This window comes from Mytilus trossulus, chromosome 7 (assembly GCF_036588685.1).
Source record: "Mytilus trossulus isolate FHL-02 chromosome 7, PNRI_Mtr1.1.1.hap1, whole genome shotgun sequence".
Lineage (NCBI taxonomy): Eukaryota > Metazoa > Mollusca > Bivalvia > Mytilida > Mytilidae > Mytilus > Mytilus trossulus.
The window spans coordinates 70,733,993-70,761,823 of NC_086379.1; the positions used below are offsets into that span (position 1 = coordinate 70,733,993).

Here is a 27,831-nt window from a genome sequence, read left to right on the forward strand (position 1 = left end):
TGTATAAGTACTCAGAAATAATTAATATGTTCGTGCAAACTATGCATCTTTTTAAAATAAGGAAATTTATAATATATAGAAGAATGTTTGTTGCACATGTAAAATCTTACCCTAAACCTTGTTTGTATACCTGGACGCCCTACTCCACACAATTCATATTGTTTTCAGGTGAATAGTTGTGCTATAATAGAATTAAAGATGACTATAAATAGACAGACCGGTTTGTAAAAGGGGGTGTTTTAGGCTTTGTACCGCCTTTAAAGGCTGGACAAAATCAAGAAACCATGAAAATAGTTTCCATTTTTATATTGCAAATTTTTATACAAAGCAAAACATTATAATGTGTATAAAAGAAAACTTTATTTCAGATCTTTATAGATTTCACAATACACAATTTTGATTTGAAAAAATAAACAATGAAATAAATTTACTTTCTACATATACACCACTGTATTATGCATATTCAATTTACAGTTTCGTTTTTTGAAATATAAAGAGAAAGATAAATCTTGCTGAAGAAAAGCGCGGGGAAAATGGGTGGTTCCCAAGTTGTCCTATTTTTAGAGTTTCAAAACCGGTTTTTGTTTTCTTTTGAATACACATGTATGCATAAATACAGGCATTGGGTGTTATGAAGGTGCTCGGTATTAATTGACAATTGAAAGGTAACACAATAACTGTTTTAATAATTACTTAAAAGCAACATTTATCAGTTTTATTATAGCTATTGTATCGTAAAAAGTCACATTTACAAAGAAACTAATTAGGACAGTTCTGATATAAAAATATACAAGAAATAACGTCAAGTAATTTCATTGTTTTAACCGAATTTACCAGAGTAATTATAAAAGCACCTATTGGATTTCTCTTGAAAAGGGAAGACTGTATCTTTATCCTTTAGGGGGGGGTTACTTCTTATATATATTTAGTGGTATGTCAGTGTGCTGCAAAACAGGGTAACTTTTTCATGCCCTTTTGGTTAGAACAGGGCTGCTGATGATAACAGGGTCTTTTTTTAACCAAATTATATGTCTAGAACAGAATCGCTTTATAATTTAATTGTTTAAGATACAGTCTAGAACCCAGGTCTAGTACAGGGTATACATTTTCTTTAGCGTGTATAGAACAGGGTATGTTTTTCAATATTTTTGTATAGCCCAGGGTATGTTTTTCAATGTTTTCTGGTTAGAACAGGGTACATGTCAAGTTCTGTCAGCACAGTTATACCCAAAAGGAATGAGGATCTTTATCCATATTTAATAATCTTCATTTATGGGTATTTTATCTCAAACAGATATAAACTTTTAGTTAGATAGATAAAATTGAATGTTTGAATGAGTTCCTGTCTTTTCTTTTTTGCCATGTCAGTGTCATCTATTTCAACCTGAGACTATTATGGTAGTCTCAGTTTCAACTTATGAGTTTGAATGTCCATTTTAGTGTCTTTTGCTGTTAAGAAATTTTTGGTACAAACATTCATTCAAAAGACAATAATTTGATCCAATTTGTTCAATTTATGATTGAAATATCATTTCCAATGTAGAATTTTGAGGCCACCAACTCCATAAAATACTCATTTGCACAATGCAAAATTCAATTTTTATAACTGTATTAAAATTGGTCCTTTACTAGGATATAATATTCATAAATGAGAATAAGACCTTTGTCTTATTTTCATGATTTATTTTTAAATAATAAGTTAAATATGTTTTGTTCTATTTTTATTATGCCCCTCCTACGATAGTAGAGGTGCATTATGTTTTCTGGTCTGTGCATCTGTTAATTCGTCTGGTCATCTATTTGTCCCGCTTCAGGTTAAAGTTTTGGTCAAGGTAAATTAGACCTTCGACCCCAATTTCACGGTCCACTGAACATACAAAATGAAAGTGAGAGTTTCAGGTTTTTGGTCAAGGTTGTTTTTGATGAAGTTAAAGTCAAATCAACTTGAAACTAAGTACACATATTCCCTATTGTATGGTATTTTTTTCTTTTAATGCCAAATTATATTTTTCTCCAATTTCTGACTGAATGAAATGATTGTTAGGTGTACATGTAAAGCAAAATTATATCCGGTTGAAATTTGATCCGGAGGAAAAAATGTCACAGTAGTTGTTGTTATTTTCTTATCCGGAGGAGAATATTTCCCTGGGATATTTTTTCCTTTGCCAAGAAATTCTATCTGGGTAGTTAACTTATTGAATAGTTCTTAGTAAAAGCTTATCCTTTTCAAATACTATGAAATAATAATAGTGTATTTGAATTAAACCTATATTGTAAAAAAATGTATTATAATGGGATTCATTTTACAAATTATCATTGAAAAAAATTCCTGAAATATTATATTTAAAATCATTCTTTTAAAAAGAAAATTACCATTAAACCATAGATGGGTATTACATCTATGATTAACATAAGAAAGAAAACCAGAAATAATTTCAAATATCGTTATTGTGAAATAATATCATGATTAAATAAGGTTAGTGAAATACATGTAAAAGTGAATTGTTTTCAGATCTCAGTACAATTATAAATTAAAAAGTAAAGGTAGAAATATAGTTGCATTACTAACTTGTTAACAGTAATTGAAGAATTTGATTATGATAATATTTTAACTATATAAATAGTTTTGTCTGGGGACAAAGATGTAGTTGCATATGGAAATCAGATAAATTATAGCATAACAATATATTGGAACAAAAGCAATTTAAACGGCTGGATAGTATTTACATGTGAAATTTTATCTGTCTTATTAAAAACATCATGTTATAAGTCATCTTTTTATTTAAATGAAAATATAAAAAATAAGATTCAAGGAAAAATTTCACTATGAAATAGATTCAGGAATATTATTATATTAATATCTTTCAAATATAAATTGCTCATAATTACCTCCCTTTGATAAATTATGCAAATTTGTTCTACCTTTGTGAAACATTTTAAAATTACAGTCAGGTATATATTGATTGTGAGTAACTTACTTACTAGTATATGGGACTATATTTCACAAGGTTCTGTGAAATAGTGTACGACAAATATATAGCGGTATATACTATCCCCATAACACAGATAGATTTTCACCCCTCTGGAAAAAATCTACCTATGAAATACCATGCCTGGAAAAAAATTACTGTGACAAATTATCCTCAGGATAAAATATCATAGAGGAAGAAATAAAGCGTTACATATATGTCTGTTTATCAGGGTTCACCTGACCTTATTTGTTTTGTTTCAATCATAATAAGGCTGTTTCTTAGATACTATTAGCAGACAATACATTTGTGTATGCTCTCTTGTTAAAATTTGTATGTTCTTCTGTTTAGTTTGAGTAGGTTTTTTTTATCTCTTACAATGGACCAAATTTTGCATACCACTTAATATTATTTTAAATTGGTACTCCAATAAGACTGTACTTTATTAAGGGGACAGACAGTGATACTGTTACGTATTTCAATCTGACGGGTTGTTAAAACTCATATTCAAAGATATGCTGGAACAGTTTATACAAACTAAGCACTATATAATTGAACATAAAGCTCATTTAGAAATGAAATATATGATGTTTTTTTTGTGCTTTTAGGATAGACTGAAGATGTACAGTCTAGTTGGTATAATTGCCTTAACAGGTGAGTCAATAGTTATGTTAATAACAATAATAGTACTAGTAATACATTTCACTGCATGAAAAATATGCAAATATTGACAATAAATTTCTCTTAGATTATGCTTGAGGTAAAAAAAACTTTGAAAATCCAAAATTAAATAAAAAAATGAAAAGGCATATCAATCAAAAAAGACCAAAAATACAGATATATATGGATAACTTGACATTTTATACATACATTAAAAAAAAATAACATCAGACGAATCTTATTGAGATGGTGTAAACTTGGAGAAACAATATATATTTGTCACAGACATAAATAAATGTTATACAAATTTCGGGGGGGGGGGGGGGGGGGGGTCTGTGCGTCCTTTTGTTGGTTTCTTTGTTTGTCTGTCTGTCCTGCTTCAGGTTAAAGTTTTTGGTCAAGGAAGTTATTGAAGAAGTTGAAGTCTAATCAACATGAAACTGTCAGAGTGCACAAGTTCCCTATGATATGATTTTTTAATTGTAATGCTTCAATTAGAGGTTTGACCCCAATGTCACTGTCCATTGAACATAGAAAATGATAGTGTGAGTGGGGCATTCCTGTACTGGGGACACATTCTTGTTATCATTATTATACCTATTATATCATGAGCTTAAATATGTATTAATATATTTGTAGGAACTATTTCCCTTGTTGTTGGACAAAATGGTAAGTCAGTAGAAATAGAAATATATGATTATGATTCATGTTGGTTGCAATTAACCTTGAAATGTTTGTGTATTATTTTTATGCAGTTTTATAAAAATGTCTCATTAAACACCTACTTCAGACACAAATCCTTCAATTTTGGAAATATTTATTAACAGAATATAGCATAGAATTATTCTGGACTATATCTTAATTGTAGCTTCTCTTGGTTTAACTTATAATAAATGGTAATGAGCTAAAATACAGTGGTAAATTTAAGTCACGACTACAATGATGTCATTTGTTTAGCAGAACTGCTATTTGTTTCGAACTCTTGTTTTTCACCTCTTGTTTTTGAATGTGGTTATAAATATTTCAATATTTAGTATTCTAGTAAGCCATAAAATCATTGTATCTTGTCTTGGTTTTGTGTCTAATAGTGTAGAATAAATGAAGGCACCCACCCTTTATGTAAAAAAAATTACATGAGAATATTATAAATAGCAATAATAGAATTGATGATAAAGACATCTTCAAAAATGTATATATATTTCATAGCCAAACTTGATTGGATAATGACCTATACGGTGAAGAAAACTTTACTGATCTTGTGGTGATATGGTTAAAATACCAGGACTTCTTCTCAAAAAAGAGTGTGGAATTGCAAAAAATACCACAGACCACTTCAACCATCAATACCTGACTCCTTCAAATAAAGATACCAAAACAAACAGACAAACAAACAAAAACGAATTTCAGTAATGACTACAACCAGTACCAAGTCGTAATTATTTTTTCTATTGTAGCACCTGTGTTTGATGCCAACAATGATGGTGACTTAAGGAGTCGTCTAAGTCAGGGGATCATTGAGGGAACTACAGTTGGTATGTTGTACTCTTAACCATTTTAACTGGATTAAATATTACTCTTTATCCTGCAATATGACTGGTTACCTTAGTAAAGCAGGGGATATGAGTCCATATGCCCTGTGAAGGTAAACAAAGATAGAAATTGTATTTAGTGTTGAAATCAGGACACTCAAGTATAATATAATTGTTTTTCAGACTTCACAGGGAATATGGGCTCATAATCTCTTGTGAAGAGTTGTCTCATTGGCAATCATACCACATCTTCTTTTTTTTATATCATAGCATATAATAGCATACAATAATTGTTATGCTATCATAGTCAGATACATGTATAAATAGTGTATGAGTGTATGAATGAGGCTGTTGTTTCAGAATACTATTATAATAATTCAGTGGCAATTATTTCCTGTATGTTGAGAATGAAAACAAATTAACACTGCATATTTGTTTCTACAATGCTTCAGATATGCCTAACTTGAAACAGGTTACAATAAACATGAAGCAAGGATCAAGGTGGGTCCAAACACTTTGACATAGATTATAAAATGGCTCATAAAATTTGACAAAATATTTACTTTGACTCTTTGACAAATATTTCAAAAAACTTAGAATTAAATTTTATTGAGTTTTTTCAAACATTTGTAAAAAGAGAAACATTTCATTTGATATATCATGTATATAGCAGTTTGACAAATGCTAATTTTGATCATTGAGAAGCTTTATATTTCCTTAACATGATTAAAATGTTCAGCTGATTTTTACAAAGTTATCTTCCTATTGTGTTATTTACCTCCTTTAAAACATTTATTTTTGTTTATGTTTCAGGGACATACATAGGTCAACTGAAGGCTTTTGTTCCAGGCAGTCCTAATACAGTAGTTCAGTTTAGGGGTATCAGTACAACTCTAGCAGTCACTTCAGACGGTACTGTCACCCTTAGTAGAGAACTGGACAGAGAGGTACTGCATTTTCCAAAATTCAAAAATATTCCCAATTCAAAGTCCTTGTTTAAACATGATAATGCAATTTCTTACCAATCCCTGAACATTAGTACTTACACCCACGTAAAAAAAAATCACAGAAATTAAAACTTAATGAAGTTGCTGCTCATTTGTTTGAAGAACTGATGCCTGATGGTAAAGAAATTGATATACAAGTGTTCATAGATTTAATGAATGTTGCCACATAAACGGTCATGAAAATAGAAAAATGAATGTTGAAACATTATCTTATCTTCAGTTGCATGCTTTTTATTTAAGTGTTCCTCTCTGAAAAATCATTTTTAAGTTCAGTTGATACTTTCCCAAAGGTTAAATTGCAGCATCATATTAATGCTTAAATTTTATATTTAGCTATAGGGTGTTTTGTTATGTCATATACATGTTAAATTTTTATTTTCCAGGAAACCTCTCAGGGAGGTAATGATTTACAAGCAAAATGGTTGGCATATTATACAAACAATAATGTAAGTGATTGTAAAGATATATTTTGACCTGTATTACTAATTAGAACAATTTTAATCTATTTAAGTGGAACAGTTCATAGTAAAATGGAGATGTTTACAAATAATAAGTTTTGACTTTATCAGTATTATGATAAAGGAGATGCTTACATTTTTATGCCCCTGTTGTAGGCAATAAGTGCATCAGGGGAGGGCATAATATGTTACCCATGGCATTCCTTCTGTTTGTCTGTCTGTCCATCCCACTTTTGTTTCCACACTCTAACTTGAGTTTGCCTCATTCAAAATAGTCAATTTCCCCCCTAATGAGTTATTGCCCTTAAAATGTTTCTTTTTTGGAAAATGACGCAGTCATTGTTCCATAACTGCCGACCTGATTTCTCTGCCTACCGCTCTTGGTTTCGTATTTACTAATTTCAATACAAACTGGAATGTGCTTGTGTTATCATTAATATGCATGAGCATTGTGTAGTAATCAGCCAGGAACCAGTTTACAAACTAACTGGTTTCTGTTTGTATTCCACTACAGTCGAACAAAGTGTTGTAGTTTGACAGGAACCAGTCCAGAATTTTGTAAACTACAAAACGTAATCGGTTATTATCATTCCGTTTTGGTGTTTCATACCGACTTATATGGTTTGAATAAGCTTAAGACCCTTCAAAAATTTAATGTGATAGGTATATTAAAGACTGTTTTACAAAAGGATGAAACTGTTTTGCTTTTAAAGTCGTACTATAGTGATATATGTTATGTACGGATTTCCACTCTCACCGGTTAATTTCTTCTTTTACACGTGCTTTTGAAACTTCCTGTTTAAACATCGCAAGTTTTAAAATTGTTTTTTGAGTGAATTAAACTTATTTTAACAATCACGAAGCGTTCGGGAATCATTTCAAGCAGTTTCTTCTTCTCTTTGATGATGGAAAATAGGTTTTCTCAAGAAAATACCGCAAACGATCGCAGAGGAATTGAAACGTACAAGTCAAGTCGGCACCTGGTTAAATTGGCATCTAGTCAAATCGGCACCTATTTGACGTCAATTCGGCTTCCAATAATATTTATTATAATATTTTCTATTCAATTAATTAATAACTGTTACCAAGAACATAGTGAATATTAGGTAAACAACGAATTAAATAATTGGCAAATTTAAGGTGGTTTTTTTTCAGTAATGTTTAAACAGCATTAAACAAACAATCCTGTAAAAGACTCAACTGGTTAAATAATGCATAAAAATATCCAATATCTCATGTATTAGTCCAAATAATAATGACGTCTGACAAGGCTATTTTATTTTTTTCTGGGACGCCTTCCTAAGACGTTCGTAGGAAGGCTTCCTAAGAAGGCGTCCCAGAAAAAATTTAACATAGCCTTGTGGTCATTGGAAGGTGTCCCAGAATAAAATTTAAAAAGCCTTGCCAGACGTAATAATTATTTGGACTACTCATATATATCATTAAAAATACACCAAAAAAATCATGTAGTTGAGAAAAATAAATACATACAAAATGTACATGAACATCCAAAAAAGTGAAAGTTAGTATTAACTCTTTTTGCTTTAAAAATTTACAACTGCATTTAAGTATTGAATGCTTTTTTTTTTGTAAATTCATTGAGGTGTAAAAGCGTTGACCGAAGTACTTTTTGTATGAAGCGCGTAAGCGTAAGCGTAAGCGCTTCATTCTAAAAATGTGCACACGGTCAACGCTTTTGCAACCCTATGAGGTTACAAAAAGAAACATTCAATACTTATAATTACTTTTTTCAGCTAGGATCATGAAAACACGAATTTTTTAACTTTTTTATTCAATTCATCTGTGCACTTTATTGTGGGACCACGTGTTATCATGAATGAAAAGTTTTATTGAGTGATGCAATTGCTTGAGGAATAACATGTGATGTGCAGTTTGCCAACCAGAATAAAGTATTATAATGAAACATATATCAAATGTAGTTATAACAAAACACATTACGTTGTAAGAGTTATCTCCCCAAACACTGTTTTTCTTGTGGCCACCTCTCCTTCGTAACCGTAAAAGATTTTATTTTACCAAATTGCTCGTTACATATTTAGGATAAGACTATTCGTTTGAACCTTAGCTCTATGGGGACTCCATATGAGAGTTATTCCCCCTTTTTTCATTTGATTCAAGCGATATGCATTTTCAACTGGTAGACCATAAGTGATAGAGACCTAGGGTCTTCATGAGGTCATTGGTACTAAAAATGAAAATGAGGTCAATGTCAAAGGTCAAGGTCATATTATAAATTATGATTTTTGCTTATTTTCACTTCTTTTCAAATACTGTATGACATTTTGACAAATAATTTTTCATAAATTATTAGTTGCGACATGTCCTTACTTGTATATTTTGGTTGAAAGGCTGCGCATACAATAAAAGGGAGTTTTTGTCCATCTTACATTTAAAATTACGCGTCAAGTGGTAGTACTCATTAACCAAACATATTAAAGAACTAGGATATTTTGATTCAAGGTCCATGGTTTGTGACCTTGAAATTGAGGTCAAGGTCATAGGTTAATAGGACGTCATAAAGCCATAGGAACTAACATTTTAAACTGATTTTTCATATTTCAATATAAAAATAGATCGTTTCTAGTGGAAAGACTTCAATTGTTCTCTGAACAATTTGTTTTTAATTTACTTCATATTTTGTGGGAGAAGGGGGTTCAGACTATGTGGTATCAGGTCTGTTTGCGCCCAATACACTTTCGCACCTCGCACGTTCACACCCAAGGTCCGTTCGCACTCTACTCATTCGCGCCCAATTTTAATTCAAATTCAAGTTGAATAATTGGAAAATCATGATTGTTGTTTTAAATTGCTTTGGTGTAAATACTGAATGTATTTATAGCTTGGTATGAGTAAAACATTGAAGATTTTAAAGGAAAAACACAAAAGATAATTGTTTTTAAGCCCTTTGATCTGAAACAACGAAACAATAAAATATAGGAACCAAAATATAGCAATCCACTATTATAACCAAAACATGATAAAATTTATTCAACACACAGAAAAAAAAATAGTCAGAATCTCACTTCATTATGAAAGAGGTCAATGAAACAAAGTATAGCAATACACTAACCAAAACATGATTAAGAGTTATTCCACGCTAAATAAAACGTTGACAAAATACCACTTTATTTAGAAAGGATTATTATTATCTTTAACAATACGCTATCCAAAACATGATTAAGATTTATTCAACACAAAAAAAATGCTGTCTCACTTTATTTTGAGACAATGACAACAATTATACTTATAAGAAAACACTTGCTTACAGAGTTATTAAACACAAAACCAATTAAGATTAGTTGCGAACATGTAGGGTGTGAAAGTGAAAGGGGGCGAACATGAGTTGGCGCAAACGTGAATGAGCGCGAACGGACCCGGATTCAGTCTATGTACCAGTGAGAAATATAGAAGCCTTTCTACAGTATTTATTTGTACAATTCAGGTAGTCTTGACCTATTCATTTGTCTTAAAAAAAAACCAGCCAGTTGGCACCTTCACTTCACACACACACATATACGAATATCAATTATATGCTTACGAGACATGTTGCATTGTTTGTTAAACTAATTACGGTATGTGAAAATCAAGACTTGCATAAAAACTATCCCAATATTAGAGACAGTGGCGTCATTTTTCTTCAGAGCTTTCAGCTCTTTGATTTAACATTTATTGTGAAAGTCTAATTACTTTTTTCAAAAATCTTCTCTGAAATTACAGGAGGCTGGTGGTTTTTCTCTGGGCACTCTTGCTCCCTCCATCTGAAAAAACTTGCTGCCACTAAAATGCTGAAAAGTGGTGTGAAAAGGCGTTAAAAACACACAAAACAAAATCAAATAACAACCTTAATGATGCAGTAGTTGAACTTTACTTACACCACTCAGCCACTTGACCACCAATGCCCCTTAAATCAATTAATATGTATGACCTCAGTATGTATACTAAAGAAATTTATCCTGTTGAACTTACTTTAAATAAAACTTATACTAACAATGACCAGTGCCCTTTCCTCGATCTTGATATCTATATAATTAACGGGAAGCTTAATCCAAAAGTTTATGATAAAAGAGATGATTTTTTCATTTCCTATCGTTAATTATCCATTTTTTGATGGTGACGTTCCCTTGTCACCATTTTATGGTGTTTATTTATATCTCAACTTGCATGATTCGCTCGTGTATGTAACAACGTATTAGATTTTAGCGACAGAAATTTATGTATTACTGAAAAATTATTACACCAGGGTTTTCGATATCAAAAACTAGTCCAAACATTTACTGAATTTTATCATCGGTATAAGGAAATAATTCTTTAATATTACTCGACATGCAGACATCTTATATGTTCAGGTATTTCACATCCATTCTTTTATGGTAATATTCTTTACAAAGGACAAAAATTTCAGTATTCACCTCAAAAACTTACAAAACCTTTAAAAAGACTTATTAAGAAGGGATATAGTTAAGATACTGTTGTCAGATCATTTAAGATTGCATATTTTGGCTTTAATATTGATTCACTTAAAGAGTCCTTGCATCGGAACTAAACACATTTTATTTTAAAAACAGTTGTTAGCATGACACATGTTATTTTCTTCTGATATACTTTCTGATAGTATGACACTAAACCCTTAATGGGAGGGATAGTGCCTGATATTCATATTATGAAGACATAATCTTTCAATCAGATTAATTGAGGTTTGGAGCTGGCATGTCAGTAAACTGCTAGTAGTCTGTTGTTATTTATATGTTATTGTCATTTTGTTTATTTTCCCTTGTTTACATCTTCTGACATTGGACTAGGACTTCTCTTGAACTGAATTTTAAAGCGCGTATTGTTATGTGTTTACTTTTCTACATTGGCTAGAGTTATAGGGGGAGGGTTGAGATCTCATAAACATGTTTAACCCCGCCACAAATTTTCGCCTGTCCCAAGTCATAAGCCTCTGGCCTTTGTTAGTCTTGTATGATTTTTAATTTTAGTTTCTTGTGTTTAATTCTGACGTCCACTATCACTGAACTAGAATACATATTTTTTAAGGGGCCAGCTAAAGGACGTCAGGGTGCAGGAATTTCTCGCTACATTGAAGACCAAGTGGTGGCCTTCGGCTGTTGTCTGCTCTATGGTCGGGTTGTTGTCTCTTTGACAAATCCCCATTTCCTTTCTCAATTTCATGTAACATTTAACTTCATTTTATTCTTTAACACATATGACTGCAGTTAGCTATAAACTGAGTAAGAATAATCCTACTGATACAATACAAAATCAATGTACTAAACTAGTATTTATTGAAATAATATAAACATATAAAACATGGTAACATGGCTATTTAAGACAGCTGCACACAAAATAATAATAATATGTTATGTACCAAAATTGAAACAAGTAGAAAAGCAAAATTATCTTATGGTCCACCTTGCCCAAGGAAGTCAGAACCTCAGTTTCTCAATAATTTCTCAGGCGGAAACCAAGTTGAAATAGAACAAAAGAATTGAAGCTCTTTGTAAGAGAAGGCGATAATTGCTTACTGTAATGTTTACTATAGTAACACAAATTTAAAAAGTTTATAGAAACAAATAAAACGACAATTTTCTTCTCAAGAAGTGTTTTTATTCTAAAAACACCATTTGCATAAGTTTTCAATTTATCTATTATATATAGTAATGCAGAACAAGTAAATATCAAGTCAACAACATGGGTATCTATCTAGTTGGATGTAGAAAATGCATATTACCTCCGATTTTATTTTTTTTACCACGGACAGAGAACATATCAATCTATTAGTTCAGTAATTTTCTTTTTTGCCCTTCCATTATGTGACTCAAACAAAAAACCCAAAAAAATGGGTAACAAATGTATCAAAAAGAGAAAATTGAGTGGACCTTTTTTTGTAAGGGCGTGTTTGAGGTGTATATTTTGTCTTCAAAACAAGAGTATTTGCATAGCTGTCAACTGACTCGTATTCTGCGGGTGTGACCCGAGATTTTCACAATTCTGAGGGATCACCCGGATCACCCACCGGGTCATTGATATAACGCGGGAATTCCGAAAATGACCCGATTTTTCACTTATTTCTTAGCCTTGAGATTGATTTCATAAGCAATATTCAATTGAAATACCGGCAAATTCGTAATTCTTCCATGAACAGAAAGTTTATCTAGCTATGTAAACTGTCAAATTAAGTGACCCATTAAGTGCATGGCTTCACTTGACACCTTTGGTGTCAACACACACTGTTAATTAATACCAATTACCTTAGCTTTAGGTCGTAAATAAATTGCTCTATTGGTTTACAAAAATATTTCAACCAAGATTTACTTCCCCTTATTTGTCAGTATTCAAAATTATTCCTTATATTTACGTTTTATAGGTGAAAAATATTTAATAATGAAAATATAAAATTCAAATACATATTGAAAAATAACTTATCATTATTTTTATACCTTTATACAATTTTTAAAAAATAGTTGAAAATTATATTTTACATTTATACTTCCTTTAACTGTATTACTATATTTTAACATAGTCTAATTTTCTTATTAACCAACAGAGGAACCGACCATGGAAGGGCTGTATAGCCAGTCAAGGTTGTTAAAAACTTCTATTTGTTGACCAACAGAGGATGTGTTTAAATGCTACAGAGCCAATAATATCAAACCTTCTAAAATTACACTTTATATTGTAGTGTTTCACAATATTAAAAAGCAAACAGGATACTCAAATTTATAAAAAAATCTTTAAAAGTGCAATAAAAAAATATTAATAAAATTTAAAATGACTTAACCAAGTGAACATGCAATGATGTTTTGGTATCTTTTTTTTTATTTAAATTTTAAGAAAATTAACCATTAATATTGAAATTCTGCTCGAAAAAGTTTGTACGCGTTATGACCTGAGATTTGATTCTTCAATGCAGGTCATGACCTGCATTTTCATTATCACAGGTTGACAGGTATGGTATTTGATATATCATCTCGCTTCGGATTCTATCATTTTATATATCAAAGCTACAGGTTGACTTCATAACATAAAAAAAATCACAGTACGAAAAGATGAAATATATGGATCAAGTGAAATACCTATCTAATGAATCACAAAAACAGAGTAGTTTAGTCTTAGAGGCATGATTTCATACCTGCCAACTTTTCAAAATGCCCATGGGGGTTTTGCATGCAAGATGGCTGTCATAAAAAACATTCAAGGGGGTCTGCAAAAACATTTTAATGTTGTTTTTTTGGCTTTTTTATCAGGGTTGGCAAAGTATTACCCGCCCGGGAAAACCCAGGCGGGAATTCCCTGGTTTTCCCGGGCTGGGCAATACTCCCTGAAATGGCTTATACTGGGCAATATGATTTTTTAAGCTTATTTCAACACAAAATAGTAAAGACTTGTTGTAGTTTCATAGTATTATAGCTAAATATATACATTTTGAACAGATAACCATTGTGAGTCATTTCTAGAAGATTAAAAATTCAATTTCATTCTCTTCTCCACTACTATGTAGGCAGAATATAAAATTTGAAAATTTTTAGGATAACTTGTTAATTTTCATGTATTGTTTCAATAACCAAACTTTTAAAAAATGCATTTTATAGCAGTGTTTATATGAATTATAAACTTAAATTACTATGCAATCATAATTGCTAAACAAACACCCTACAGGGTCAAGTCATTAACACTTATAGAAAAGAAAAGGCTCAATATTGTTAAATAAACATACCTATGTCCTTATCTGAATAATTATTTATTAATTAGTGATATACATATAAATTATGCAAAAGTAATTTTTCTTACATTTTCTTGTTATTTCTTAATTTAAGATATATAAACATTTGAAAAATGAATTCTTAGAATGTATGTTAATAGTTTGACATATCTAGACGTAAGCGGGTGGTTTAATAGACTTTTAAATGAATTATTGAGAAAGACCTTTTCCATTGTCTACCTGTTTTATACTTGTCTCATAGTTGCTAGAATAGTACTTTTTCAAATGAGTACACTTGTATTATCAGACTCTAAAACAAGTAAACCTATTTATAAATCAAAATGTGTTTATAAATATCTTAAATGTATTCCATTTGAGTTTGATCACTGAATCCTCTTTAAAATTCACGCTTGTATTTTATATTACCCAGTATTGCCCAGTATTACCCAGTAAAACCCGGGTTTTCCCAGTATTTCCCACTTGGCTGGGCAATACTCATAAAACCCGGGTTTTTGACAACCCTGTTTTTTATACTTCTATAAGCTTAAAGACATTGTAAAATTAATTGTTTTGTTTAAATTAGGGATAAAATTGCACTTTCAAAATTTCAATTTGGGAGCCTACATGGGGGAGATCCCCCGCAAATAGTGACAGTTGGCAGGTATGTGATTTTTTATTAGTTGTTAGTGGCTTTGAACTAGCTGTCAGATAACTGCAAGTACTCTCAGATCTGTTCATTGTGTCTTTTTGTGTCAGGATGTATAAGTACCCGGCCACGTCCACTTGTATTTTTTGTCTATCTAATGAGTTAAACCTTTTTCAACTGATTTTTATAGTTCATTCTTATGTTGTACTGTTATACCACTGTCCTAGGTTAGGGGAGGGTTGGGATCCCGCTAACATCTTTAACCCAGCCACATTGTTTATGTATGTGCCTGTCCCAAGTCAGGAGCCTGTAATTCAGTGGTTGTCGTTTGTTTAAGTGTTACATATTTGCCTTCGTTCATTTTTTTTACTTAAATGAGGCCGTTAGTTTTCTCGTTTGAATTATTTTACATTGTCTTATCGGGGCCTTCTATAGCTGAATATGTGGTATGGGCTTTGCTCATTGTTGAAGGCCGTACGGTGACCTATAGTTGTTAATATTTCTGTCATTTTGGTCTTTTGTGGATAGTTGTCTCATTGGCAATCATACCACATCTTCTTTTTTATTGGTGTGTACAAATAGCTTTTTTTTTAGCTAAAAGTACTTAACAACAGTCTTTCAAGTTGGATGATGAAAATGCATATCTTCGAAAAAATACAATGTTGTGTGTGTGATAACTAGGGTTTTATAATCTTCAACCCCAAAAATTTTCTGTCTGCCCTTCCACAAAATATTTAAAGTCATAAGAAACCTCAAATCAAAAAAAAATAATGCATATGTTTTTTATAACTCAATGGATAGTTTTCATTGTAAAACTTATGTACATATACTTTTTTCTGAAGAAAATTCTTTAATTTATTCATATTTAGAAGAAGTTTACTTTATTTGAATTGCTTCCTTCCAGCAAACAATTCCCCCGACATGTTTTGCGTATGCAAGGTGACCTCAGTGTGACCCATCTCGTAAAAATCCGGTGACCACAATACGCATGGATGTCCTTAAAATAAACTATTATCTGAATTTACATGTTAAACACGTGCTCAATTTACATGCTTTTTTGATTATTTTTCGTCAATTGTTGACAAACAGGTGACAATCGTTAAACTTCGGCTTCAAAACACTAACTTTAATTACCTGCCATATTTTCACAACAACACTGACCGATTGAAAAAAAATTTGACGATTATACGAAATTTACACGAAAAAAAAGATAAATTCGAGCACAGAAGACTAAGTTTAAGATGTTTGTATGCATTGGTTTAAGAATTGGAAGAACATTATTTTTCACCAGTCACTCGTTTCTTATGACTTTAATTAGAATTTTTTTTAAATGTTTTAGAAATTTCGAAAATTCCACCTGACAACTGATCATACAATAGTTTTAAGTTGAATCAATGCAGGCATGATAATTAACTGATGCTCATTTAAGCTAGTAGATACATTTGTCTTTTAAAATACAACTGACATAAAAGGATCGTATGTGGATAAATTTATTGGTTTTCAAGAGCAAAATTGGCAGCGCATCATCCCTACAATGGCTTCCATTTCGATGATTGTGAAAATGAACTGGCATAATGGGGAGATAATTTTGACGAAGTAGAATCCTAACTGTTCTTAATTCATCATACAAGAAATGACTAAAAGTATGTTATAAATTATGTTGCAACTGAATCAATGGCTTATCAGCTGGTTACATAGTAACCAGAGGTCATATATTCACAAAACATTGAATTATTACATTAAAGGGCCATTAGGTAAGAGATATATAACAAATCCAGAATATGATTTTTTTTATTCAATTAATAATGAAAGTGAAATAGTGAGATAAGAATTCGCTTTAAGCAGCAAAAAAACATTGATGATGAACTTCAATTTAACCCTTAAGCTAGAGATAGATAATGCATGATGATGCATTTTGCTTGTGAAGTTATTTAAAGGAAATGAATGTCAACATTGAAAATGAAACAATGGTAAATCTATATACTGATTCGATCCTGTGAAGTGAATTTTGATAACTTGTAAAGGTAAAAAAATTGGCTTAGTTATGTCCTTTAGGCATTCACAAATTTTTACTTGAATAAGTAAAAAAATTATCCTTTCTTCCTTTCTTGAATTCTTAACCCTTACCATGCGGTGACCGTCATTTGACTGGCGGACCCTAATAACCGTTATTTGGCTCCAATGGCGTTCCATACTTTTAGAAGTCCACTTTATGATACTTATTTTAAAAGTTATGCATGTTGCGTCAACCTGAGGCTATCCATATTCACGTTTCTCATGTATAAGTAGCATTTTGAGCACAAATACGGACTTGGAAAATTGAAATTGGCTAAAACTCGGTTTTCTGGAGGGGTAGGCTTCACATCTGTATCTTACACAAGAAGTTCAGAGGCATAAAACTGGCAAAGATAGTGCAAACCCACGGCCATATAACTACTGATCATTATTATTATTGAAATACGCATAGGAAACAACTACTTCCGGTTTTGGGTCCATTTTAAGTCTAAAATCGGCAAAAAATCGTGAAATTCGGTATTTTGGGTCCAAATGACCTTCTGTAAACTGCTAAGTCAAGATCAGATTCACTCCGACCTAACAACTGTTGGGGTCAATTTGTTCACTAGGGTCCGCTCTACATGCAGGCTACAGCTGGATACCTTAACCAGCAACCCTGGGTCTTCTGGGTCAAGAGAAGGGATGAAAAATCGGCAAAATTGACGCTTTTTGCACCTGATGACCCACTTTGGGGCAAATTTATTTAAAACATTAAAACATAAGCTCTGCCCAATCAGTTCAAAGTACATTGCTAATAACCCAACAACACAATAAAAACATACATTAATACAATTTTCCTTATTTCCTCTCACATTCAAACTTTACACCAAATATCACCACTTAGGGATATAAGGATTTGAGATGATAGCATTAATTACTAGTAGACAGGAAATGAACAACACAATAAAGACAATATCACCACTTATATAAGGATATGGACATTTATAAACAGAACCCCAATAACACAATACAAACATACATTTGTCTAAATTAATATCTCTCACATTCAAACTTCATGCTAAATATTTTCACTTGTGATATGTTAAACATCTTCATTGTCATAGGAAAACAATATCACATAATTCCACAGTGTGTATATATTATCTATAAGATAAACTGAATTTTCTTAAGTAGTTACCAAATTCATCACAAATAAAACCTGAAGACTCATTTCTCTGAAAACAAATACACGTTGGAGAATACAGTCCACTGATACTCTCTTCAATAAACAGTACTTTACTCTTTTGTCCATCTTTTGATATTACTATTATTCTATGAGATCCATTATCTGCTACAAAAATGTTACCATAAGTATCTGTACAAAGTCCTTTTGGATTGGATAAATCCTGTGTATTATATTGCCAGATCTGATTACCTGATTCATCCACACAGTATATTGTTTTACCTCTCCAGTCACTATAGATAACTCTGACATTACAAAAAACAAGGTGATACAGGGATGTTTTACTCTGAACTTGTATTGACTTCAGTGTATTTCCTTCTAAGTCTATAATACGAATTTCATCTTTCTCCAAACCTACAGCCAGGGAATTATTAGAGAAAGATGAACCATAGCATTTTTTGTCTAATTTGATAACTTTGGTTACTGTTTTATTCTCCATATTGAAGATCTTAATAGCTTTCTCGTGGGTAAAAGTTATGGCTATAGTGTTCTGATTGATCTGTGTAACACTGTGGGCTTTATCAGGTATAGGTAACTGTTTCAGAAGTTTGCATTCAGGAGTAAATATATTAACTTTACCCCATTGTTCAACAACTATAACTCTACCATCCATCAGACAAATCATGTCACTAATGAACTTCTCCATGTTTATATCTATCTTTGTCTTTATATTCATTGTCATGTTGTTTATATTGGATTTCTCCTGTGATTCTACTTGTGCTTCCCTCTTCACACTAGTGTCTATATTCATGACTACTTCTGTTCTAGCAACCAGCACTTCTCCAAGGGATTCTAATGTTCCTATCTGACTGAGTATCTTTTTTACTTCATCCTTTTGCTTCATCTTCATTTCAAATTCTTTGGTCCTCCCATCATTTTCCAGATCCTCAACATATCTTTCACATTGGTGTACTTGTTGTTCAATCTGATGTACACCAAGAAATGATTGCAGTTTAGAAGTATTTGTTGTGACTGTTTGTAAATGTTCTTTCATTTCCTTCAGGTTTTTAGTTTTACCTTCAATTTCATAAATTAAATCAGTTGCCTTTGATTTTTCCTGATTCCAAATGGTATCTGTTTCTCTGCATAACTTCTTCTCCAGGTGGTCTAAATGTTTATCTATTTTCTTTCGAATTTCTGTTATTGATTTCTTAATGCTAACACACTGAATTTCTCCTGTTTTTATGTTTTCTGATTTGCTGCTGATTATTTTGTCCAAAACATTTAAGATAGAATTTATGTCTGTCTCTACAGATTCCTTGGACTTTTCAATTATTGTTTCCTCTACAACACCTGATAAACTTTTTATTCCCGTACATTTTGAATGAGTAAGGGAAATACATTCATCACAGCAAGGCATTAAATGACTGGGACAGTATAAGTTGAGTTGTTGACTGTGTTTGTCACATTCGGTTTTGATGGCTTGGATGGAGGGTTTATAACTTTTAATATCGATTGTTTTATGATCACATGTTGCTTTGAAGTTTTTGTGATGACCAGAACATGTTGAACATAATCCTTCATCACAGTTGTAACACCAGATGTCAGCTTTAGTGTTTACTTCTCCTTTATGGCAAGGTCCACATACAATAGGTTTACTGGATGCCATGACCTGAACATGAATAAATAAAAAAATTATTTAACTTTGCATAAATCTTGAAGAGCTGATAAATCAAATGTATAACAAAATTTGGACAAGGAATAGTTTTTATGCCCCACCTACGATATTTCAGTGGCATTATGTTTTCTGGTCTGATTTTTATGCCCCACCTACAATAGTAGAGGGGCTTTATGTTTTCTGGTCTGTGCGTCCTTCCATCTGTTTGTCTGTTCGTCCGTTCGTCCCACTTCAGGTTAAAGTTTTTTTGTCAATGTAGTTTTTGATGAAGCTGAAGTCCAATCAACTTAAAACTTAGAACACATGTTCCTTATGATATGATCTTTCTTATTTCAAAACAAAATTAGACTTTTGACCCCATTTTCATTGTCCATTGAACTTAGAAATTAATAGTGCAAGTTTCAGGTTAAAGTTTAAGGTAGTTTTTGATGAAGCTGAAGTCCAATCAACTTGAAACATAGTACACATGTTCCCTTTTGGTTGATCTTTTTACTTTCAAATTAGATTTTTTACCAAATTTCATGGTCCATTGAACTTGGAAAATGATAAGGCGAGTGGGGCATCAGTTTACTTTGGACACATTCTTGTTTTTTTATAGATAAAAGATAATCAGCAAAGCTGTAATTTCAATATCAGGTTCCATAGTATTTGTTAAAATACCCTGTTTAAAATCTAAAAAAGAACAAAATTGAAGTTGTTCAAAAGTAATTTGCATGAAAACACTCAAAACAAGTGTTGTTCAGAAAACGCCAAAAAATGTACCATATCACAATACAGAAAGTGGTTAATCAAATGGCAAAATCAAATGATGAAACACATCAAATGGATGAACAACTGTCATATTCGGCATTTTCAAATGTAGAAATGGTGGATTGGGCCTGACTTTATAGGGTTAAACCTTTCACTTGTATAACAGTTGCATCAAATTACATTATATTTACAACGATGTGTGAACAAAACAGACATAATAAGTAAAATTGTCAAAATAGGGGTACAGTAGTCATCACCTTGTCATAATCTAAATCAAAACAAAAACAAACAAATATTTAACAAAAAAGTATAAAAAAGCATATCTCAAATGAACAACAATTTTCATTGCTTACTAATTTTGAATTTTAATCAACCTTTAAAGGATTGTATTATTTGAAGTCCTGTGACTGAATGGCTTGATTGGCGACAGAATGTAAACATCGCACAGGTAGAGATAAAAAATAATTTTGTTCAATAAGAATAAGTTTTTACAATTTAAAAATTTTAGTTGATATTTGCTTTGAAATTTTTCAGTATTCATCAGTATTTTTATATTAGATTTATATTTTAACCTATGAACTTATAGTGACTAATGATAACATATCAAGTGAAGACTCCTATCTAGATTGGAATTGTAGTTGGTTACAGGGCCTTGGTGCCCAGTGATCTAAGTAGATACTACTGTATAATCACTTGCAAGGCAATCATTGCCACATCACTGAGGTCCAGCTCATGCAGGTGCACTCGACTCCAATCTTAATTAACTAGGACTCTCAGTTTTCCTATTGAAGATCGTTATTTTTTTTACAGGCACTCTGGCTTCCACTACCATTTAAAACTGGCTGCCACAAAGTAGCACAAAAGAGGTGCTTAAAAGTGGCATTTAAATACCAAAAATCAAATCAAATGTAGTTGGTAACTATTTCATTGATGTTTGCCATCTTATTTTTATACACCTGTTTAAGTGGGACATATTATGGTATACAGTTGTACGTCTGTCCGTCATCAACATGTTGGACAATAACACAAAAAACTTTAAATCAATTTGCCTGAAACTTTGGTAAATTGTTAACATCTATTTACCTGAGCTCCTGATTTATGGGGTTTTATTCATTATAAAGGGTGATTTTTCAGAATTTAGACATAATTCAAAACCATTTTTACCAATTTGCAAGAAACATTGGTAAATTGTTTATATCTACTTACAATATGAGCTTTTTTTAATTTTTATAAACTTTAGATTTTATGTTTCCAAGTTATTGGGTTTTATTATTATTTTTGGCACCTGATGACCAAATTTGGTGTAATCCAAATCAACTTTGGGGAATTGTTTATTTTTTATTTTATTTTTTATGATAATTGTTTATATCTATTGACATAAGCCTCCTTTCAATAGACCACTTTCGAGTTCATCCGTCACCGGCAAAAACTCGTCAATTATACACGCCTTTATGACGTCATTTACCAGATAGAGGGGCTCGCCTGTATCCCTGCACTATTTACGTTCATCAAGCGTCTTAGTGATCGTCTTTGTGCAGGATAAACTAGAAATAATGGTTGCTCTGTAGGTACTTACTGACATTTCCCTAATGACAGCAGTGTTGATTGTCAATTTTGAGAATTCAATTTGTCGAATAATTCGTACAATAAAGAATTATAGTTTTCCAACCACTCGCTCAACATTGGAAGGAAGTGACGACGCCCCTAAACGCACAAATGACGATGATAAAGGCGCGTATAATTGACGAGTTTTTTCCGGTGACGGATGAACTCGAAAGTGGTCTATTGATACATATTACATTTTACATTTCTGGGTTTTGTTAGTTTTTTCATGAAAGGGAAGTGATTTTCAGTTTTTGTACAATATCTTTTAAGTATTTTGAACAGTTTTCTTGAAACTTTGGAAACCTCCCTCTAGTTTTTGTTTTTTATCAATTTCTGACATTTAGAAGATGTTGAACTTTGTTGCTCTTTTAAAAAGCAAAAAAAAAAAGCAATGGGCGTTTCATGTTTACAACAATATTCGAAGGTAAACAATACCTGTAATTGAAAAATATATGACACCAAATACAAACCCTATGATATCACCGCATGGCCTATAACATTGTCAAAATAGAATGATATAGTGTTGCAGACATCAAATTGTATTACCTCTTTGATTTAGGGAATTGTCACCTCATCTGTATGTAGTAACTTTAATCCCTTTTTTCCTAAAATTGTCATTTGAAGCTGATTGGGATATGTTTAGACATTATCTATCTAATCAGCAAAATTTACATATAACATCTATAAATAGATGATACCTGTTCCAGTTAACATATAAATGACACATTTTAGTGATAACTGATTTACCTCTTTAAAAGATAAATTATAAATTTTATAATATTTGTATATATAAAACAAAAATTTTATTTAAAAGGAATGTTTTAATTTTGAATTTTTTACTTATAAAGTTATTAAAGAAATTCTTTTATATTCATAACAAGTTCTAAATCTGTACTTTATTCTTCTAACAAGATCATGTTAGCCTATTGCCACCAACAAGCAAGCCAACAACAAAGCACTCTTCGAATTTCATTAGACTTTTTATAAAATTTAATTTGTTTTACTGAACAAAAAAAAAAAGGTTTTCTGGTTATTGCTCTTGTACTTAAAATATGTGATCAGGGTACATTGGAACTCTGTTCTTTTAATATGAATTTGGATTTTTTACCTTTCTGAGTTAGGGATGATATCAAAAGATCAATGTAAGATAAAAAATTTAATTCAAATAGTTGGGGGGGGGGGGGGGGTTGAACTGCTGCAAGATTTGGTTATCCGACATTGATTTTTACATATATCCATATGGGTTAATCAATTTTCCCCAATTTAAGTTAATAGGGGGGTAGGGGGTCAGTGAAAAAACTATTTGAATTAAGTTTTTTATTTTTCATTGAACTTTTGATGTCGTCCCTAATGGCCCACCGGTTTTACATTCTTTAAAAAGGGGGGATTTTCCAGTTTTCAGATAATATCTTAAAAGTTCTTTGAACATTTTCATGAAACTTTGGTGACAGTTTGATAACTATTAAAATAACTTCCCTTTAGTTTATAAATTTCTGATATGACATTAAGGAGTCACAGAACTTCATTTTTTGAAAAAGCAACAGGTGTGTGATGTGTGCAGCACTATTAAACTAAAGTTTAAATTTTGACTATTTATGAAATTTACATTGAATCTCATCTCTGAGATGTCATGACATAAACTGACCTTTAAATATACTAGTAAAAGGTTTTTCTTAAATCAGATCAACCGGGCTGTAATAATATATATGTCATGAAATACAAGTACCTTCATAATATGTTTCAAATCCAAGATTATTATGTAGTAATATTTCAACTTAAACAATAAAAGCACTCAAATCCAAACATTTAAAGCAGGAATTAATCTATACAGAACTCATTGTTATTATTAGCTCACCATATGTATGTACACAAATATGGCTGAAACTACTGGATTACCCATTAAGGAGTAATTGCTCTGAAATGACTTTTTGACTGACTATTGTTTTTGTGAATTATCTAAGATACAGATATTTCAAACTGTGCATACAGGTAAACACAAATATAAAAATTTCATTTCTTCACCAGGTGAGCAATTCAGGCTCTTTATAATTAGGAGCTTCTTGAAATTTGTTTTATAATTAAACAAATTACATATTTATGTTGAGATAATTATGCAGCTGGAAGTTTTTCTTGCATCAGTTAAAAATTAGAAATTATGATTGAGCTAAACTAATTCATTTTTTAATTTGTTGAAAACAGGAAATCATAGAAACCCAATCCACAGTAACAGTGACAGTAATAGATACAAATGACAACAATCCAGAATTCCAGAATGTACCTTATTCAGCACAAATTCCTGAGGTAAGATTTGAATTATACTGTCTTGACAAAACATTCAATGTTTAAGGTTAGACTCATTTATAACGGCAGTCCTGAGTTGACAGCTAGAAGACAGAGAAAATCTTTCCCAGTAAAGACTGACATCATATTGTGAAAAAGAAAAGATGGGCAAGATAATTAATATCCTACATTTTTACATCTTTATCATTTGATAACCATTAGAAACAAATAGAGGCATCAATGTGATAACAAACTACATTGAAAGTACTGTCTAGTTTTAAAAACTTGACAATTAAATATCACTGCTACCTTGCAGAGCTCCAGATTAGCTGTATATTGGTGTAATTATGCAATTTTAAAAACAATAAAAAATAATAGAAACCTCAATTCAATTGGCCTTCTTAGCATTTTAAAACTCATTTCATTCAAAGGAGAACCCAATTATTTAGGTCATAGGTGTTGGAAATATAATGTTGTAGATTTGTCGAATCTATTTAAGTCACAGGTGTAGGAAAAGTTATGTTGAAAAAATGGATATGCTGTAACCTAATTTGATCAAATCTATTTAGGTCACAGTTGTTGGAAATAATGTGTTGTAAGATAGATATATGATGTAACCTAATTTGATCGAATTTCTTTAGGATACAGCTGTTGGAAACACAGTGTTTAGTGGAATACGGATATTAGATAGTGATATTGGTATCCATGCTGAAGTGGAATTAACATGTTTTGTTGATCCTACAGATAGTCAGGTATGTCTATGTTCCGCATGGAAGTTGTTTCGTTCAAAGGTGACAGTTTTATGAATTGTAACTAATATACAAAATATGATGAGTTGAACTGCCATTTAAAAAACAGCTCATAAGTTGTAACAACTAGTGGTTGTATTAAAAATGATGACTGGCTATATATCTATGTCATCACTCTCAAATAGAAAGGCTGCCATTTTCGTCAGAGATCCTTAGGGAGTTTTTAAAATATGTTAAATGCATCTACAGAATTAACTTAGTGCAGACAGCAACATTGCTGTTATTGAAAATCTTGCCTGGAAAAGATGTATCACATGTGATACTCCTCAATACAAGTAATTTACAATTCAATCATTTTCAGACAAGGGTGTCAATATAAAAACAGAATTAACAGAAATTCAATAAAAGATATTAACCAAGATTTTGTAAAAAGATATAGAGTTCTTAAAAACTTTTTTTTTTTTTTTATCTTGATGGCCCTTTAAGAAAATCTGCTGGTCCTCAATATTATTTCTATTGTGATATACCTAAATTTGTTGGACAAAATAACTAAGACTATAATTTTATGTATTAAACATTCTGAATAATGCTGTGTAAGGGTAACTTAAACAGAAAACCAAAGTATATGGATTTAGATACAAAAACAAAGGATATGGGATATTTATTCATGACACAAATTCAGAACATACGATGCACATCTAAAAACACAAAAATTATATACTCTTTGCCTATAACCTTCAATCTCTGTCTATTATTAATTGGCCTATACATATGAATAAACTCATCATAGATACCAGGACTAAATTTTGAATACTGTAAACCAACTAATTTTTGCGAGCGATTTATTTTCGCGAGTAGAAAAATAACGCGAATATAAATCATCGTGAATATGTCAAAATTAGATTTTTCCTTATTTATATTCATCAAGAAAATTTAAGAATCGCAAAATTAAATTGCCGCGAAATGGGTTAGAAAGGGCTAAACGCAAAATAAAGTATATGCCAGACAGGCTTTTTGTCTACAAAAGACTCATCAGTGATGCTCGAGGAAAAAAAATAGTTAAAAAAAGCCAAATAAAGTACAAAGTTGAAGAATGTCTCTCTATTATTTACTGCTCTCATTATATTGCAGACTGTGGAAGCTTGTGGGTACTTTAACTTGACAACCCAGCAGCTTGGACAAGGTTTATACAGTGGAGCAGTCATTTTAAAGAAACCCTTGGATTATGAATTCAGGAAGGGGTTTACCATGACTATACAAGCTAAGGTGAGTTGCAAAGACCAGGTTATCTTTTAAAAAAAAAACATTGAAAATAACAAATTAAGGTAGATTCATGGTATACCGCCATCTTGGATTGTACAGTCACAGTACAAAATCGGTCTAACTATTTGCCTAAATCTGCAAATTTGAAGACAGATTTGAAATTCAATGGTTAGAATGTTTGTTCTACTTAAAGAAAACTTGTTAATTAATTGTATTATACAAAATATTTTAACAAATATCATTTTTGTCGAGCCTGCAACTTTTGTTGTAGAAAGCTCCACATAGGGATAGTGATCTGACGGCGGCGGTGTTAGCTCACTTCTTAAAAGGTTTACATTTTAGAAGGTGAAAGACCTGGATGCTTCATACTTTGTATATAGATGCCTCATGTTACGAAGTTTCCGTCAGTCACATGTCCAATGTCCTTGACCTCATTTTCACGGTTCAGTGACCACTTAAAATAAAAGTTCAGAGTTTTTGTAATGTTGAATTCTCTCGTATTATAAGTAAAAGGATAACTATATTTGGTATGTGCGTACCTTGCAAGGTCCTCATACCCGTCAGACAGTTTTCACTTGACCTCGACCTCATTTCATGGATCAGTGAACAAGGTTAAGTTTTGGTGGTCAAGTCCATATCTCAGATACTATAAGCAATAGGGCTAGTATATTTGGTGTATGGAAGGACTGTAAAGTGTACATGTCCAACTGGCAGGTGTCACCTGACCTTGACCTCATTTTCATGGTTCAGTGGTTATAGTTAAGTTTTTGTGTTTTGGTCTGTTTTTCTCATACTTTATGCAATAGGTCTTCTATATTTGTTGTATGGAATGATTGTAAGGTGTACATGTCTAGTGGGCAGATGTCATCTGACCTTGACCTCATTTTCATGGTTCAGTGGTCAAAGTTTAGTTTTTGAGTTTTGGTCTATTTTTCTAATACTTTATGCATTAGGTCAACTATTTTTGGTGTATGGAAATATTTGATGATCTATATGTCTTACGCAGGTTTTATTTGACCTTGACCTCATTTTCACGGTCCATTGCTAAGTGTTAAGTGAATGTGTTTTGGTCTGTTTTTCTAATAATATAAGCAATAAGTCAACTATATTTGTTGTATTGAAGAATTGTTAGCTGTACATGCCTGCCTGGCATGGTTCATCTGACCTTGACCTCATTTTCATGGTTCTTTGATCAATGTTTGTTTTCTTGGTAAATGTTGAGTTTTGTGTGACAGTTGTGATAAGCTTTATATTTAGACATCAATGATTAGTAAAGAAGGCGAGACATTTCAGTGTGTGCACTCTTGTTATGGTGACTTGAATAACACCGATATCA

General features: G+C 31.6%; 2 protein-coding genes across 3 annotated transcripts in view; one reads left to right on the forward strand and one right to left on the reverse strand.

Moving 5' to 3' along the window:
• LOC134725718 (protocadherin Fat 4-like) overlaps positions 1–274 on the reverse strand; it is a 50,711-nt gene extending 50,437 nt beyond the window's left edge. The window contains exon 1 of one of the 2 annotated variants that reach the window (XM_063589750.1): positions 111–274. The gene's annotated coding sequence lies outside the window, so the exon portion shown is untranslated. The remainder of the gene's footprint in view (positions 1–110) is intronic. The other variant, XM_063589751.1, reaches the window with a different exon arrangement.
• Positions 275–3,568: 3,294 nt separating this feature from the next.
• Positions 3,569–27,831, forward strand: part of LOC134726640 (cadherin-23-like) — an 81,596-nt gene continuing 57,333 nt past the window's right edge. The window contains exons 1-8 of the mRNA XM_063591051.1: positions 3,569–3,623; positions 4,269–4,298; positions 5,084–5,161; positions 5,972–6,105; positions 6,549–6,611; positions 24,403–24,504; positions 25,125–25,235; positions 26,364–26,498. Coding sequence (XP_063447121.1) covers positions 3,590–3,623; positions 4,269–4,298; positions 5,084–5,161; positions 5,972–6,105; positions 6,549–6,611; positions 24,403–24,504; positions 25,125–25,235; positions 26,364–26,498 — 687 coding nt within the window. The 5' untranslated portion in view covers positions 3,569–3,589. The remainder of the gene's footprint in view (positions 3,624–4,268; positions 4,299–5,083; positions 5,162–5,971; positions 6,106–6,548; positions 6,612–24,402; positions 24,505–25,124; positions 25,236–26,363; positions 26,499–27,831) is intronic.